The 17,818-nt window shown below is 48.9% G+C and overlaps 1 protein-coding gene across 1 annotated transcript in view; it reads right to left on the reverse strand.

The window, feature by feature from the left end:
- Positions 1-1,545: 1,545 nt before the first annotated feature.
- The window catches only part of GFOD1 (Gfo/Idh/MocA-like oxidoreductase domain containing 1), a gene marked incomplete at both ends in the record, with an annotated part of 98,927 nt that continues 82,654 nt past the window's right edge, over positions 1,546-17,818 (reverse strand). Inside the window, one exon of the mRNA XM_080710644.1 lies at positions 1,546-2,465. Within this exon, the coding sequence (XP_080566770.1) occupies positions 1,546-2,465 (920 nt within the window). The remainder of the gene's footprint in view (positions 2,466-17,818) is intronic.

Here is a 17,818-nt window from a genome sequence, read left to right on the forward strand (position 1 = left end):
GCCTCCCAGAGGTCTGATAGGGGTGAAGGGTCAACGAAGACGACACAATAATTCCCTCTTTTCAAAATGTAGGACTTAGTCTTTCTTTCACCACTGGGCCTGAGTTTTTTAAAAAGATGTGAGCGGCATTTGAAGAGAGCAGGCATTTATAAGTGTGTGAGGGTCTCCTCTGCCGGGGACTGGCTGTTCCCTTTTGGCACTGCCTGCCCAGAGCTTGCGGTTGGCTGTCGCTAGCAAAAGCTCTGTACATAGAGGGTTAAAAAGACAGGAGAGACAGGCGAGCAAGTGGAAGATGTTGTTTCCAACATTAGCCTCTGGCCTACGCCCATGCCTCCCAGGGCTCTAAACTCCCATTTTAGAAACACTGAAAGTTATGTTCCTGGTTGTTCTCTTGTTAATACCTATTTGGAAGTTTTCAGGTGTCAGAATCCTAGAAGCTAAACCAAAGCGAAGGGCCTTGATTCCTCTTAATAGAAGAGGCTTCTGAGTGGACCTGCAGGCTTCCCTTTTAATGCCACAAGTTGAGTGGGGCTCTTAAAAGCCTTTCCCTAGCTTAGGGTCAGAGCCCACAGCAACTCTAGGGCTGGGCTCATTCTTTCCGTCTGGGAATTCCCACTGTGACTCTGAGGCAGCCAATGGCTGTCCCCAGCCCTGGAAGGCAGTGGGTCGCAGTCAAACCCACTGGTGTGGTGGTCTCAGGTCCGCCTGGGGAGCTGTGTGGCAGGGCCACCGTAACGCTGCGGTATGAATCCCTCTTACACTGGAAAGTTATATGGCGGCTCCCTGCAGCTTTCCCACCATGGACCAGCTCAGAGGAATGGTTCCTTCTCTGCCTGGGCTGTCTTTGAGCAGCGGATGCCTGCTGTCAGTCACTCCTTCCTTCCTCCTCCAGGGCCCCTGCTGGCCATTCTGATGCTCCCTCACCCCACCAGGTGAAGGAAGGGCTGCCACCCAATCAGACACACCCTAGGGCTGCCTATGATGACCGCCAGTCAATGAGGCTGTCCTCTTTGCTACTAAGTGTTTTTCCTTCCCATACTTTAAGTAGAATAGAAAGTGGCTTCCTGGAATCTGAACTTTCTCACCAGCCTAACCCACCATGCCCTACAGTAACAGGCTGATGTGGGCATGTGATAAAGTACCATCTCCTACCATGGCCGTGCTGGGAGAGCCTAGCTCCCACCGGGGTTGCCTTCTAAGAACAAGTGCCCTAACCCTGTAGGGCCGACGCCTGCAAAGGAGGCCACAGGTGCGTGGGTGAATGAAGTAGGGAGGGATGCAACCCCTCCTTGCATCTCACAGTAAAGGACAGCAGAGGCAGCTAAACCTCCTGCCTCCATGCAGATACACAGCACGCAACACCTAGTGTATGCAGGCCCCCAGGACACCCCGAGACTGTGAGCCCAGCCCACACCGCTCTTGACTGGGGTCTCTTTCCTAAAGCTGGGGTTCGCCTACTCCCCACCATCACCCTGTCCCCTGTGCATTTCCCCTTCTCCGGGCCCCAGCAGAAGGTCTACGCCCTCCAGGTCCTGGGTCCACGCACTAACAGTACAGGGACATGCGGCTGCGGCGCATGGCCTCGCTAATCAGGTAGGCGGGGCTCAGCTCCGGCTCCTCGGTCATGATGGCGATGTTCTGCCACTCCCCCGTCTGGCTGGACCTCTTGATGGTGTCCACCACGCACAGCGCATACAGGCAGTCGTCGAAGGTGGCAGCCATGGTGAGCGGCCGCCCATCCCACGTGCGCCGGTCGTCCTGGTCCTGGAAGGCCTGGCGCACGGCCTGCATCATCTTCATGGTACCGCGCAGGTAGGGTGAGGGGATGTCGCTGAAGGCCTTCTCGGGCAGCAGGGAGTTGTTCACCGGTGTGGCGTCCTGCAGCAGCAGCTCCCGCTCCGGGGCGCTGTTGCGCTGCCCATACAGGTCGGTGCCCACGGCCAGCAGGCGCCCGGCAGAGCCCACCACCGTCACGTCCTGCTTGAACTCGCCGGGCACGTTGAAGTTGAGGGTGACAGTGCAGCACACCCCGCCCTCCAGCACCATCTGGAAGGTGCAGAAGTCGTCGCTGGTGATCTGGCGGATGCCCTTGATGTGGTCCGTCTGCTTGACGAAGGTCTTGAGCAGCCCGTGGACCTTGACGGCCTTCTGGCCGGTGAGGAAGGTGAGCAGGTCGATGATGTAGGTGCCCACCGAGTGCAGCCCGCCGCCGCCCATCAGGTCGTCGCAGCTCCAGTTGTACTTCTTGCCCAGCAGGCTGCCGCTGTGCACCTGGACCTCGCACACCAGCAGCTCGCCCACGTAGCCCTCCTGGATCAGCTGCTTCATGCGCACGAAGGCCGGCAGGAAGCGCAGCACGTTGCCCATGATGCTCATGAGCTTGGGGTAGTAGTGGGCGGCGGATGTCATGCGGAAGGCGTCCAGCGGCGTGGCCGTGCGGTCGCAGATGACATTCTTGCCAATGCCTGTGGGCAGAACAAGCACAGCAGGTCAGCGCGCGGCCTGGAGGGGGCGCCAGGGGGCGCTGTGTCCGCCAGAGCGGGAGCCACACCCGAGCAGAGGGCCCCCAGCCAGTTGTATGGGAAATATACAATGGAATTCTATTCAGCTATGAAGAACAAAATCATGTCATTCGCAAAGAAGATGGAAAGACCTGGAGAATATTATGTTAAGCGAGATCAGCCAAGCACAGAAAGAGACTGGACTTATGTTTCCTCTAATATGCCCAAACTAGGGGGTATTAGGGATACCAGAGGGACCCCAGACAATGGAGGAGAAACCTCACCAAAACTAGAATGGAAGGGTGGGAGAGGAAGAAGGCTGAGGTTGATTAATGATGGAGTACATCCGAATTTGTGTAAAAATATAAATATAGCATGGTTGACCTGGACACTCATTGGGGAGAGGGGAAATGGGGAGGTAGGGGGCACCAAGCACAGTCTGAATGTATGTCATTTTCAATATGTTCCACATAAAAAAAATTTAAAAATATTTCATAACACCTTTTATTTATAGACAAACACAGTGTCTCTTTAAATTTTAGTGCCACGCCAGCAATATTGACTTAAGTAACCAATATATTTGTTATGATAGCTACATTATATAGGTTTATTAGAGACTAAATTTTTAGAAATATTGTAAATGTTTGTCAACATAAAGTGATGTACTTGATACTTATATAAATCTTTGTAACATTGCATATTTTATAAAATACTGTTTTTCTATAACAAATACATTTTGCTTATGGGGATGGAACCCAGGGGCATTTGACCTCTGAACTGCACCCCTAACCCTATTTTTTATTCTTTATTTTGAAACGGGGTCTCATTGGGTTGCAAAGGGCCTAAGTAGTAGCTGAGGCTGTCTGCAAACTGCAATCCTCCTGTTTCAGCCTCCCAAATGCTGGGATCATAAGTGTGCACCACCAGGCCCGGCTTATAAAATATTTTATATTAAAATAATTTACATATAAGATGGTCTTAAGGCATATCATTTTACACAAATGTTTTTGTTAAAATGATAGTATATAATGTCTGTTTTCTTTTATATGTAAGATATTTTTATTTAAAATGTACTCTTATTAAAATATCTTACATATAGAGAACAGTATTTGGATAGAATGGGGATCTATAGCTTGAATTCTAGCCCAGGACTGATTACATTTGAGGATGAATTTCTTAATACAAGCCTTTGAAAGTATAAGTTCTGGACTCTCTTCCTTCCCCACACCCAGGATTATATGTTATCTTGCTCGTTTATTTTGCATACTGGATTAGGGCCAGTAGTGCTCAGGGATTCTTTGTTTAATGTTTCTCTCTTCCCATAAAGAGCCGATATTCATCAGAGAGGTGGGCAGTGCCCGGTTCCTCCCCCACCCCATTGCCTCAGGGTGGGGTTTGTTGCTTTTGGCCAGTGGAGCTGAGGCCAAATAAGAATTCGTCTGCTGGGATGTCTTTAATGGGTATATAAATTACAGGGAGCTGCAAAATGCCTCCTGGAGCCCTTGAGGGGACTAAATGGTTCTGGGTCTGGAGCAAAGGAGCAAAGGAAGGAGAGTGACAGGGGGTGGCAAGGGATTTATCCTGTAGAAGCCAAGAGCCAGGGAAGAAAAAACCCACTGAGCCCAGAGAAACAGCCAATTGCAACAAAAAAAAAAAAAAAAAAAAAAAAAACTGAGCAGGTTTGTTAGCAAGCCAGATAAGATAGATGCCAAGTAAAAAGATGGAGAGTGGAGGAGTATTGAGTGGAGAAGTAGTCCTGCCTGGGGCAGCGCCCTGTGGTGCAGCCTGCAAACGGGGACCTAGGTCCTGTAGCAGCAGATGGGGTAAAGTTCCTAAGGAAAATGCCATGAAGAAGCAGCCTTGCCCCAGTCCCGCTGGTACTGCGGACTTTTAATTGACAAAATCCCCCACACACACACACACACTGGTTCTGACTGTGGACTCTGTGTGTGAGTGTGTGTGTGTGTGTGTGTGTTTTACTAAGAGTTAAATCCAGGGGCATTCTACCTCTGAGCTACACCCCCAGCTTTATTTTATTTTCATTTTGAAACAGGGTCTCACTGCGATGAAAGTCTCACTACTTGATGAGGCTGTCCTCAAACTTATGATCCTCCTGTCTCAGCCTCCCTAGTACTGGGATTATAGACATGTGTGGCATCACGTCCAGCGGACTGTGGATTTTTGATTGACAAAATCTTTGAACTTTTTAAAAGAGCTGAGCTGTTGGGCGTGGCGGTGCATGCCTGTAATCCCCGTGCTTGGGAGGCGGAGATAGGAGGATCGCACAGGTTCGAAGCCAGCTGCACTGGCTTAAGAGACCCTGTTTCCAAATAAAAAAGTATAAAAAATAGGTCTGGGAGTGTAGCCTGGAGGTAGAAGGGTTTCTAGGAACCCCAGTATCACCAAAAAATAAAAATAAAAAAATAATAAAAGAGCCGAGCTGAGATGGGGTTGGGGAAAGTCCTACAATTGCAGATGTCTGACCCATGGGGGTGTCAGGATGAGGCTGCAGCCTGGCACATGCTCTCCTTTTTATTCCCATTGGAAGTAGCTAAAAAGTAGGTGTAATCAGGGCAAATTGGAAAAGAACGATAGTCATGGAGTGCTACGTACACATCTAGTTCTGTCCCTTAATGAATCCTGAAGCCCAAGGAACAACCACATCCCCTTGCCTTCTGCATTTTGGCAGAGCTGGGTTGGTCCTCCTCATGACCACGCATGTGCAGTCAGAAACCCTTTGAACTCCTAGCAACCAGGTGAGGACTGAGGCAATTTGGGGGCAATTTTGGTTTGTACCACCCGAAGTGCCATGCACCTGCATAACAGAACATTCTGGCAAACACCATCTTATAGGCATCGGTCTCAAGTTCCTGGAACAGATTTATATGTAAACAAATCTGTAGGTCACTCTAGGAACAGGTGACAAATACCGCCTCACACCTGTTGTGTACGGGCTCTGGCCTCTGGTACATCCTACACCTCAAGGTCCCCCAAACCAGGACACCTGACTGCCATCTCCCTAGTTTACTCTATTGGTCATATGAATAACACTTTTCTAAAAGTTTATTCTTCTACTATAGAGAAAAATAATCCATCCATCTCCTCCTCCTCTTCCTCACACACCCCAGTCATTGAGTGTGTAATTCTTGGCAGCTCTGTGGAGACGTAAGAAGAATATACACAGAAATGCTCTAGGAAATGAAAAACATACACACAAAACTCTTCTCACCCTAAAACTTATGCACAGATTCCCACAGACAGGTGCATCTTTCTCTCTTTCTCTCTTTAGCTTTTTTATATATGTTGTGGCTCCACAGCATCCAGTAAGTCCCTTAAGGATAAAGACCAAGTCCTGTAGAGTGCAGCAAACACTGTAACCTGTGTTTTGTGACCTCCAAACTTATAAAGACGGATCTTAACACACAATATTGTCAAACATCAGAAGAATTTCTAGAACTCCATCATAACCCAGCTAAGTCTCATGCCCAAAGATGCTGCTTCAACCACACTACTAATTAAAGAGAAAAGAGCAATGCAAATGCCCAGCAGTACAAGAATGGGCAAGAAGACTGGGGAAGAGCCACATAATAGAATGTTATGCAGCCAGAGACTATGATGCCCATAAAGACTGTTCAGTGGGAAGATGGATGATTATGATGTCATGTTAGAAGAAAAGGGCTCGATTCATAGACATACTATGACCTCAACTCTCATTAAGGACACAAAAGGAAAAAAATGCTAGAAGGGAATACCTCAAAATGTTTATACTGGTTAATGCTGATTAGTGGTGTTATGACTGACTCTTTCTCGCTCTCCCTCTCTCTTTCCTTCCTTCAATCCTTTCTTCCTCCCTTTTTCTTCCTTTCATTCATGCTAGAGATGGAACCGAAGGCCTTGTGCATGCCAAGCAGATGTTCTACCACTGAGCTACACCCCCAGCCCCAATACTTTTACTTTCTTCACAACATTTTTTTGTAGTTTTTAATGTTATAATCAGGAAAAAATGTACTAGGTTACTAGGCTTTGTTTTGGGGGTACTGGGGATTGAACTCAGTGGCACTCTACCTCTGAGCTAGACCCTTAGCCCTATTTTTTATTTTGAAGCAGGGTCTTGTAATGTTGCTGAGGCTAGCCTTGAACCTGTAACCCTCCTGATTATAAGCGTGCACCACACACTTGGCTTACAAGGCTCTTTAGAAACTCAAATGAGACAGGACCTTTGAAGGACAGCACTCACAAAGATGGAAAAAAAGGCCCTCCACAGTCTCGGGTGTCCGGAAGGTCCCAGCTCTCATGGACCTGACTTTTGCAAGCTTTACAGGCTCAGATTATGCTGCACAGTTTTTCAGAATCTCTCTGTGAGGGAAAAAGATTGCACTGGTCTCCCCTTGCAGCCTGGGGTGACAGTCCATGTTTTCTCACTCCCGGTGGACATCTTTAGCCGAAAGACCCCGCACTCACACGTCTCCCGGCGCACCACACTAGGCGCACAAGCTTTAGGTTTGCAGCCTCGTGCAGCAAAATATGGTGCTCTCCTTCCAAGACTTAAGATCAAAACCTTACAGACTTTAAACAAGCTTACAGAAAATCATGCTGCAGAGAATTAAGCGAAAGCACTTGAAGCATATGGATTCCATTTCACTCCCAACACACAGTCGTTGCAAAACAGAAAGCAGGGAACACAAGAAATGCCTGAGAAAGAGTGTTCCGTGCTTTGCCAAGCCCCAGTAGGAGAGTTTCAGCCTAGCCTCTGGTGCTCACAGTGGTGGCGGTGGGCAGAAGAGCTTGCTGGGCGTGCTGGTGCTATACCAGGTGGTGGCTGACCTGTGGCTTCTACCCAGGGACGGAGTCATCACAAATCCTATCCACCATGCTCAGCTCAGTGCACTAAGTGTCTGTCCACGTGGTAGTGTGGTCATGGGTGGATGGCAGAGAGCACAAGGGACTGCCTTGGTCTTCTGAGGAACCCGTCATAACCCTCCTTTGCACAGACCTTTCACCCCTTTGCAAGGGCATGGGGAACTTAAGCTGGGTCTTTTTGAGGAGGGGGTTCTGGGTGTGAACCAACTTTAATTTTCAAGATAAGAGCCCTTTATCATCAAATAAAGTGAACAACCTGGCCATCAAAGAGATAGATACCTTCCCATGCATCCGTGGGGCTGAGTTTGGGAGCAATGTGAGTGACACGGGAAACTTCTGGAAGGGGAAAGTGCTCTTAGCAAGGCAAGGGTGCCTGCTCTCTTTGGGGTGCTTTCAAATAATTTCAGAAGCAGCTTTACCACCCTCCTGAGGGCCCTCACTGGGGGAAATAGAGACTTGGCTTCCTCCAAAGCACGTGGAGTGTTTTCTGTAGCTGAACTAAAATGAGGAGTCAGTGTTAGAGAGAAGAAGAGTTTTCCAACCAAGAGACCCTACAGCCTCCTTTAAGCAGTGGCTCCCTTGCATGCTCCGAGCTCAGGGTCCCCCAGCTGTGGCTGTCGTCACCACCAGGACACACCTGGGTTCTCACATTGGGTACAGGTGTTACCCTCAGGGACCCTGGGCAAGGGATTTCCCACTGGCACCTGTAGAAAAAGACACAGGCTCTCCCCCAACAGAGCAGGTGCTGATCAGGTAGAGACCAAAGCCATTTTTAACATAAGCAGCCTGAGACTTCAAAGCATCCCTCCCTGCCAGCACATTTCCAATTACACACTCCCTTATCTGATCAGGGTGGTAATCTTTGAGGCCACTGCTACTTTCCCACAGGTTCCCTGTGATCATTCCATGTGTTGACAGCCCTGATCTTCTGGAAGCCAAAAAGGGATGCTGCTTTTCTAGGATGGCTGCAGCTGTTCCAACAAACTGGCAGAATCACTGCCCTCCCACCCCCCACACACACATGCATGCGCGCGCGCGCGCGCACACACACACACACACACACACACACACAGAAATACTATCCAATTTTTCCTGCCATTTATAAAGAGTAAAAAGAGCTCCTTCTTTGCATTTCAAGCAAGAAACTTGTTTTCTTTGTTTATACTCTGCTCCTTCAACATGCTTAGGTGCTGAGACCCAAAAAATAAGGAAGAAAGGTGATTAGGAGCTCACAGTGTAGCAGAGGAGCCCAACCAGCTGGAGAGCTGACGTCTCAGTTGGGTTCTGAAGCATGTGTCAGAGTTTGCCTACCCAGTAGATGTTCGAGTCATCATTCAGAAGATGTCCCAGTGTAGACAAATGGCCTAAACATCCAGGCGTGGTGGTGCGCATCTGTAATCCCAGTACTTGGGAGACTGAGACAAGGGGATCATAGTTCGAGGACAGCCTCAGCATGCAGCAAGACTCCCAGCAACCTAGCAAAACCCTGTTTAAAAAATATGAAAAATAAAGCCGGGCGTGGTGGAGAGTGACAAACACATACACAGACAAGTCAAAGACAAATCTCTGGTTCCAGCAGAGCTAAGTACTGTGTAGGAACAGACAGGGTTACATGTACTCTTTCCATCCTGAGACGGGGAGGGGGACATTCGATTAGCTTTGCTCCCTTCCTGCAGCGCTCCATGTGGTCCAGCTCCATTGAGTTAATTTTCCTTTGCTTCTTCACACACACACAACACATACACACACACAACACACACACACACCTTTTTTTCATACTTACTGTAAGAGATTGGTGACATTGGCAGGGATGAGTCATCTAATCCCACTCTGCTGTCAACCCCTACTTCATATAAACTGGGGGTCGGGGTGGAGAACCCCACTGGGGAGGTTCTATCCCTGATCTTCATCCCCATGAGACAAATACAACTTCCCAACTCAAACGACTACATCGATCTGTTCACAGTAATAATGATGCAATGTAACATAGCAACCATCGAGCACTTTGTGTGACCAGAGCTGAGTATTGTATATGCATTTCCACGTTTCAGTCTCTACAACCCCACGAGACAGTGCTGCCACTGTCCCCACAAGCAGCTTGACCCCAGTCCCCTGGCTCGATGCTTCAGACACCCCCTTCACTGCCTTCTGACCACCCTGTCTTAAGGCCGGCCAGGTAATTCTTTGCACCCGTGTCACCCAGAGAATGACACACCCTACGCTGTGTTCCCATTCTTGCCACCACACAGACGCAGTGTCGGCAGCACGTGGCGCCGAGGGAGGGCCCAGAAGAGAGCTGTGTGACCGTGGTGAGCGCCAGGAACCAGGGCAGAGAGGGTGGGGGCCTGGTGCTCAGCCGGGCAGCATCTGAAGTCCAGTGCAACCCCTTGAAGTTTCCATCCTCATTTTGAACTCGAGATTGGAAATGGGTCAGGGCGACCCACATTCAGCTCCTTTGTGGAGGCCCGTAGTGCTTTCCCCTGAGGGAAGCTCCCCAGCCAGCAGAGCTTCAAAGTTAGCGTGACAGGTCTCCATATTTTGTGCTCAACAGCTCTTTTCTCCTCTAGCCCACCCTCAAGGGGGCCCTTGTCCCCCCAGCCCCTGTGCGGTCCATCCTGTTGCTCCAAACCTCTCTTTGCATACCCACGCAGATCCGTTCTTGAATTTTCTCAGGTTGTTTCATGTGTCTTAGCATCATCTTGTAATGGAGCCTCTCCCATCTGTATCCCAGAAACACTAACCAATCTTAGTTTCTTGACTGGGAAATCCCACACGGCTCCATCCCTATGGGTTATGTACAGCTGAGAATAAACTTGTGAGATTGGGAAGTCAGTAGCCAGCTCCTTCCAGGCTGGGCATTCCCAGGATAGCAGAGGAAGGCACGGTTGCTGTTTCCAGCCCTGGAGAGCCAGAGACCACTGCTGAGAAACAGCAGGTAGATATGCAGGGGGTACCACCCTCCTGGGCCAGTGGCCAGCTCCCCAGGTAGGCTGGCCTGAGGCGTTCTTCCTGCCTGGAGGTGGCGGCAGGGCCAATGAGGACAGAGGCTAGGTGCAGTGATGACAGTGGCCATCACTGGGGACTAAGGACCGAGAACGTTAGCAGTTGAGTTCTGTGTTGGTCCCAAATAGCTATATGATACCTACTATACCCGGTGGTCATTACCCAGGGGAACAGCCACTCTTGAGCCTGTGCTACCATTCCACACCCAGACAGGCCAGGACTCACAGGGCACCAGTCGGACCTAAAGAACACAACTAGAGCCACACAGGCCACCTTTCCCCATAGAAGTAGCTACCTTCTGGAGTGGAGGGGGCAAAAGGGCAGAATTCTGAACTGCTGGTCCATCAGAGTCAACCAACGGGGTGGTGGTGCTTCAAGTGGAAATGGTGGGGCTGTATGAATTACTGGGTTGGATTAGAATTCCATTTGCCAAGCCAGGCGTGGTGGCGCACGCTTGTAATCCCAGCATTTGGGAGGCTGAGACCTGTAGGATCGTGGTTCGCTGACAGCCTCAGCTACTTAGTGAGGCCCTGTGCAACTCAGTGAGAGTGAGACCCTGTTTCAAAATAAAGAATAAAGAATAGGGCAGGGGGTGTAGCTCAGAGGTCAAATGCCCCTGGGTTCCATCCCCAGACCTGCAAAAAAAAAAAAAAAAAAAAAAAAAAGAATTCCATTTGCCAACCTGGAAGGATGGTGGCCTAAAATGGCCACCAGCTTGGCTGTTAAGAAACAAGGAAATCCACCCTTTTTCTTCCTAAGCATAGGATGAATTCCAATCACACATTCAAAAGGGCAAGAGTCTCAGGTCATTTCTCAAAGCCTCACACAATCGTCAACAAAACTCTGGTGCTTAATTGTTGATTGCCAAGGTACATTTTCAAGAGAAACGCCATCCTCTCTGTGCTTACGGTATGAAAGACAACAGACTTCAAACCAGGTAACATCTTAGGAAAAAAAAAATAGGAAACTCTCCATTCAAGAGAGTGATACTTTAGCCGGTCGTGGCGGTGCACGCTTGTAATCCCCGCACTTGGGAGGCAGAGACAGGAGTATCGCTCTGGTACGGAGCCAGCCTTGCTGGCTTAAGAGACCCTGTTTTCAAATAAAGAAAATATAAAAAATAGGTCTGGGAGTGAAGCCCGGAGGTAGAAGGGCTTCCAGGAACCCCAGTACCACCAAAAAAAAAAAAAAAAGAGGGTGATACTTTGGGTATGAGATCACAAGTCTTTATTTACCAGATGTGTGTTTTTTCACTGTGTGATATCTCATACAGTGTGACTCTGTTGCCTCTCTTTTTTTGAAAAATAAAAAGATACAAACATTTGCTGTCTCTGCCATATCAGGCTTCTGTGATCAGATGGCACATGCATCTGCCACACACCGCAGTCCCCACCAGTCCCTAATGCACAGCTATACTAGTTCTCTATTACTATGGTATTAAACTAGCACAAACAGGGCAGCTTCAACTAATACGTACTTGCCACCTGAAGTCCAGGGGGGCTCATCTGGGTCCCTGATTAGGGTTTTGCGAAGCTATTCTGGGAAAGACTCTGCTTCCAAGCTCACTGGGATTATTGGCCGAATTTGGGTCCTTGTGGCCGTGGTTCCAAGGTCCCTGTTTCCTTAGTAACAGTCCAGCTGCAGCCCTGTACCCTGCTGCCTCCAGCCAGCGACAGAATATGGGAGTCAAACCCTTCTCACACTGGGCATCTCTCCAACTTCCTCTGGCGCCACTGGCTAGAGGAACTTTCCACCTTTAATGAGTGCCTGTGATGAGATCAGGCCACTGGGATGGTCTTTGTGCCACAGAGCTAGTCATGGGAGTGCCACCAGGGGGTGAATGTCATCTTAGAATTCTACCAGCAACTCCCCTGGCCTGTTCATTGGCATTACCTGCCTGCCCCTGCTCTAGAAACCCCCACCAAGGAGTCTCCAACACAAAGTACAGACATGTGGCTCTCCATTTCAATCCTCCTTTTGCTTCCCTCTCTCTCTCTCTCTCTCTCTCTCTCTCTCTCTCTCTCTCTCTCCCTCCCTCCCTCCCTCCCTCCCTCCCTCCCTCCCTCCATCTCTCAGGTGTTTTCACTCCATCAAAAACAAAGTTTCAAAGCCAGGCATGGTGGTGCATGCTTGTAATCCCAGCATTTGGGAGGCTGAGTCAGGAGGATGGCGGCTTAAAGACAGCATCAGCTACTTAGTGAGGCCCTTTACAACTCAGTTGAGACCCTGCTTCAAACTAAAGAATAAAAAATAGGGCTGGGGGTGTAGCTTGCAGGTAGAATGCCCCTGGGTTCCATTCCCAGTATCGAAAAAAAAAAAAAAAAAAAAAAGATCAGCAAGATCCTCTAGAGTTTTGAAAATCTATTCTTAGTTTCCTTGTTACCAAGGAGATTGTCCCCAACTCTGGGCTGTCCTAGGCAGTAGTAACAGGTGCAGAGCAAGAAAAGGTGCTAAAATTGTTAGGTTCCCACTAGGCATCATGGGACCCTTTAAGCACTCCATTGGTGCCATTAACCGGATTTATGCAGAATAGGAAAACTGAGGTTTAGAGATTACAACTGCCCAAGAAGGGCGCTATGCAGCAGGTCCAGGCTGCACTTTACACACTCTAATCCCCAAGCCCTCCAACCAGAGAACAGCTACAAGCAGAAGGACGTGTGCAGAGTTAAATGACTGAGCTTCAGAGCTACTGGAGGAGTGAATAAAAGAAGCCCCATCCCGGGGGCCCAGGGTCATGCTGGGCAGTGATCAGGGATGGTGGTGGAGGGAGAGCAGGTCTAGACTCACAGTGGGAAGAGCAGTAAGCCAGACAGAACTGAGGTCGCTCCCCTCAAGGACAGCCATCTAGTTGCTCCACATCCGGACAGTGAAGCAGCCACAGAGCAACTGGAAGATTATTATCAGGAAGGAGGGTGGTTGGAGAAACTGGCCATTGTGGTATCGGTGTTGCCACAGCAGGATAGAAGGAAGCCTTCCGAGGGCTCCCACCTCCTGCAGTGGGTACCTGCCATCTTGGCCAAAGAGACTGGGTGGCGGTGGCCTTGCTGCGTGCTTTGCTTTCATGAAAGGAGGGCGCCAGCAGGAAAGCCACCTGGAGTTTCATAACACACCTTGGAGAGCCCAGGAACAGGGGGACGAAGACACCTAAACGGGCCAAAACCTGCCATGAAAGGGAAGCAGCCCCAGTGTCCCAGGCTTCTCAGAGGATCTTCATTCTTCAAAGGGGAGGGAAAGTGCATGGGCCATGAGAACCCAGTGTGCTGCTTTACAGCCTTCACCTCCAGCAGCAGAATGGCCAAAGAACAGCCCCAGGCGAACCAGGCTCAGGGATTCCCCTAGGACAGGTAGGAGAGATCATTAACTTGCAATTTCCCAAGCACCTTCACCCACATCATTACCTCAAGGCTTGGGGGTGGTGGGAAGGTGCTGATGCTTGGACACTGACAGGTAACCTAGAGCCAGTCCCTGGGCGCTCTTACTGGGGAGGGTGGAGGATGGACGGACATTGGATGTTTGTGGCTTAGGGAACCTGCCCAGCCCTTGGGTCTCCTTGTGGTACATGGCAAACTCTCCACCAGAGAGTCTCCTCATGAGAGGTCCAGCTTCTGCCACTGTAGAAGCCAAGCCAGTGGCTTGCTTTTCCAGCAGCAAAAACCTGGGCACACACCTGGATTTACCCAATCAGGGACACCCACTGGGCCTGGTACACAAGAGAGAAAAAGATGGAGATTTACCAGCACCAAGTAGCAACATCTAATTTCCAGAATGTGGCCACGCTGATACTGATGCTGGCTTTTGTCACCCAATGCTAGTCCACTCCATGCAGCTCCATCCAGGCCAGATGGGGTCCCTGGTGCCATCTGGACCATGTCTCAGCTGCCCAGGTCAGCTCTTAGAGCTACAAGAATTCAAAACCAGTCAGTGACAGGGAGTAAGAGCACAACAGCGTCAGGGCGGGGAAGGAACAGACTCGAAACCTAGGTGGGTTCCAGTCCTGCCTCTGTGCAAAAGGCATTGTGATACCGAGCTGCTCTCTGGCCCTGCGGGCTTCCCAAGATGCTGAGAGTATGAAGAACAGCGCATAGGAAAAAAACGCCAGAAGGGAAGAGCCCATTGCAAGAACAAAGTCACTGCAGAGATGTAGCAAATAAAGCTAAAAACAACCCTGCAGGACTCTGCCAAGAAACCCTGGGCCAAACCTATTGGAGCTCTCAGGAATGGAAATGAAATGCAGAACAGCAGCCACAGGTTCTGCCTGGGGGAGCATCATGACGGAGGGCTGGCGGAGTGCTGGCAGAGGGCGCTAGCCAAGGTCAAGTTCACTCCTAGCCAAGGTCAAGTTCACTCGATGCCACACACGCCTCTGGCTGACTTCTGCCGCCTCTGGCCGACTTCTGCCGACATAACTGGCTGCCTGGGGTGGACACAGGGAGGTAAGGCTGGGCCAGTGTAGGGCAAAGGTCGCCTGAGCCTTTAACTGAGGATCTTATCAGCTGCTCCTGGTATATAGTGAAAGCCCAGCTAGTAGCTATAGAAGACTCCAAATTAAGACCTCTCTTGCCAAATTACAAAACCTCATCCTGGGTTGCAACTGACATTTTGATAGGTCTGTGTTATCATCCTCCCTGGCTCAAGATTCTTAGGATATAATTATGTTCTGCCAACTGTACCCAAAACCTTAGAACCTCAAAAACTGAAGTGAGGAGGTGTTTACAAAGCACTTGATCAAAGATCCAGGGCTCCCTCTGCAGCCCTGAGGCGGCCAGATTCCTTATCTCCTGGTCCTTTTCTCTTAAAGGGAAAGTGATTAACTTTCAGGACCAGATGATAGTCTATACTGAGTGAAACAGGGTTTCAGTAAGCCCAGCTACCCAAAACTAAAAAAATAAAACAAAAACTGCTCCCTAGTGACAAAGACCAGTCACAGTGCCCCAGGCACCAGCTAGCTGAGTTACAGTACGCTTTTTTTCCTTTTGTGACAATTTGCAAACAATGCAGACTGCTTTGAGGCAGAAGCCTAGTTGGCAGGAATGCCCAGAAAACTTGCACACCTGGACCTGTGTTGGCCCCAGCAAACTTTGTTCAAAGCCTAAAAAGCTAGAGAGCTCAAGGCCTCTGCTTGTTGACATCCCGTGGCCGGGGCCCCATTTTCCAGATGAGGAAGTGAGTTAGGAATTAAGTTTTAATACTTTCACTTCCACTGAACACTGAGGCTCTAGTGGGTGCTAAGATACAGGATAGGAAAGGTCCCAGCCCCTGGAGACGGAGTCCCAACAGTGCTGCCACGGTTCCCTGAACACCCAAGCATGCTTCCATATGAAGAGATGCTCACTGGTTCCCAGGAAGAGAGCTCTACAGGGTACAGTGTTGGAACAGGTAAGGCTAGGGCTCCTGAAAAGTCACTAACAGATCTGCACAGGACTTGAGTCAAGCCTGTGATGAGATGTCCACATGATGCTTGGTCACCAAAGATGCTTTTAAAGGTGCACTGGGTACAGAGAACAAGGACAGGGGCCCAGGGTAGTCTGTTCTGTTTCCCAATGGAGAGGTCATATCCCTTTCCCACCTTCTTCTCTTTGACCACCATTCCTAAGAAGGGTTTTTCATGCTCAATCAAATTGATAGCTAACTGACTCCCACCACCACCTCCCAGTAAAAATAATAAAAAACAACCCACACATATTGACTTAAGCACCCTCGACCACCAGGCATTAGGCAAAGCGCACTGCACAAAGCGTCTCCCCGAATCCTCCCAACACCCTCCAGAGGCTGCCATCACTCCCATTTCATACACCTGAAAGCCAACCCTCGAGAGCAAGGCCTGAATGCACGCCCTGGAAAGTCATGGAACCGAGATTTGAACTCACAAAGGCTGGCTCCGCATATCTCTACACATCACAACTATGATACGTGGCAACGTTAACTGTAATTTCAAAAGTGGTAAAATACGGCAGCAAAGGAACTGGGTCGTAATTGTGGATATTTGTGTAACCACTGAAACCCTTGGGAGGGGGCACCCAGGTCTGGATCTTAGATTTTTTTTCCCATTAGTTTCTGTGCATAGAACTAATGTGTCTGAGACCTGAATACCTCAGCATCCAGGGTTCCTGGGGATCCCACAGTGAGCTCACAGAGGCACTGCAGAGAACAGTCATACACAACCTAAAGAAAGTCAACAACAAGCCACATGTGCAACGGTCATCCCATAAGGTGATTATGGAGCTGAAGAATTCCTATCACCTAGTGACACTGTAGTTCCACACACACACTACTCCCATGTTTGTGTGATGCTAGTGCAAACCAATTGGTACCAAAGTGGAGCACACACAAATACCTCCATAATGGTAGATAATAATAATAATAATAATAATAATAATAAAAGGACTGTTGCTCTTCATCCTTATTTTAGAGCCTTCTACTTACATCAATTGAACAAACTGGGCTAGATCACCCAGGTTTGCGTAGGTATACTTTATACATAATGTCTACACAAAAATTAAATTACTTAAGGACAGGATCATACAATTAATCTATATCATTAAGCAGCCCCTGCCTGTATTTTAACTTTTTAAGGGAAATGTTGCCACAGTTTGGACCTGGAATGTCCTCCGACAGCTCACGTGCTGAAAGCGTGGTTAGATGTGGGGTTTTTAGGCCATGATTGAGTTATAAGGGCTCTGACCTCATTAATTCATTAAACCTATTGACCTCGTTGGCGAAAGATGATGTTTCTGCCTTGCAGCCAGCTGACCATGGACTGAGCCTCTGAGAGCAGGAGCCAAAATAAACTTTTCCTCCTCCACAATTTTCTTGTCTGGTATTTTGGTCACAGTAATGAAAAGCTAACACAATTATGATACTCAACATCTGGTGGCCACTATAGGAATCACCTGCTCAAGAAAGTTCACAGTTGCAACACTGGACCACACTTAACATTCCTTAGGGACACAGCTCACGAGGCTTCTGTGTATCTCACGCCAGGTTCTGTTTTTTATTGTAAATTACCAACATGTACTAAAAAGTCTCTACAAAAAGCCAAGCATTATGCTGAAGCAAAACCAAAGAATTGACCAATATAACTCTTCTTTTAAAGGATTTGTGGCTGGGGGCTAGGGATGTACAGAATGTCCTAGAATACAGGTCCCCAACCAGGCTTTTGACAGTTGCTGTGACTACACACAACAAATAGGAGACAAAAACCAAGCTGGGAAAGAAATGAGGGTGGCCACCTTCTATCTGATTCCAAGTCTGAGAAATTACACAGTGCCTAACAGGCACTCACATGCCATTTCAAGTTGCTGCTACTATTGAAGAATGAAATAAAACCCTTTTGGCTCTTTCAATTTATATGTTATTTTTTTCAAGCACCTAAGTTGTTAGGACACAAGTACTTGCACTGTGAACCTGTGTTTGCTCACTGCTGGAATTCTCCAACAGGAGCTGCAGGCCAATCT

The sequence above is a fragment of the Muscardinus avellanarius genome (genome assembly GCF_963383645.1).
Source record: "Muscardinus avellanarius genome assembly, chromosome: 14".
NCBI classification, from domain to species: Eukaryota; Metazoa; Chordata; class Mammalia; order Rodentia; family Gliridae; genus Muscardinus; species Muscardinus avellanarius.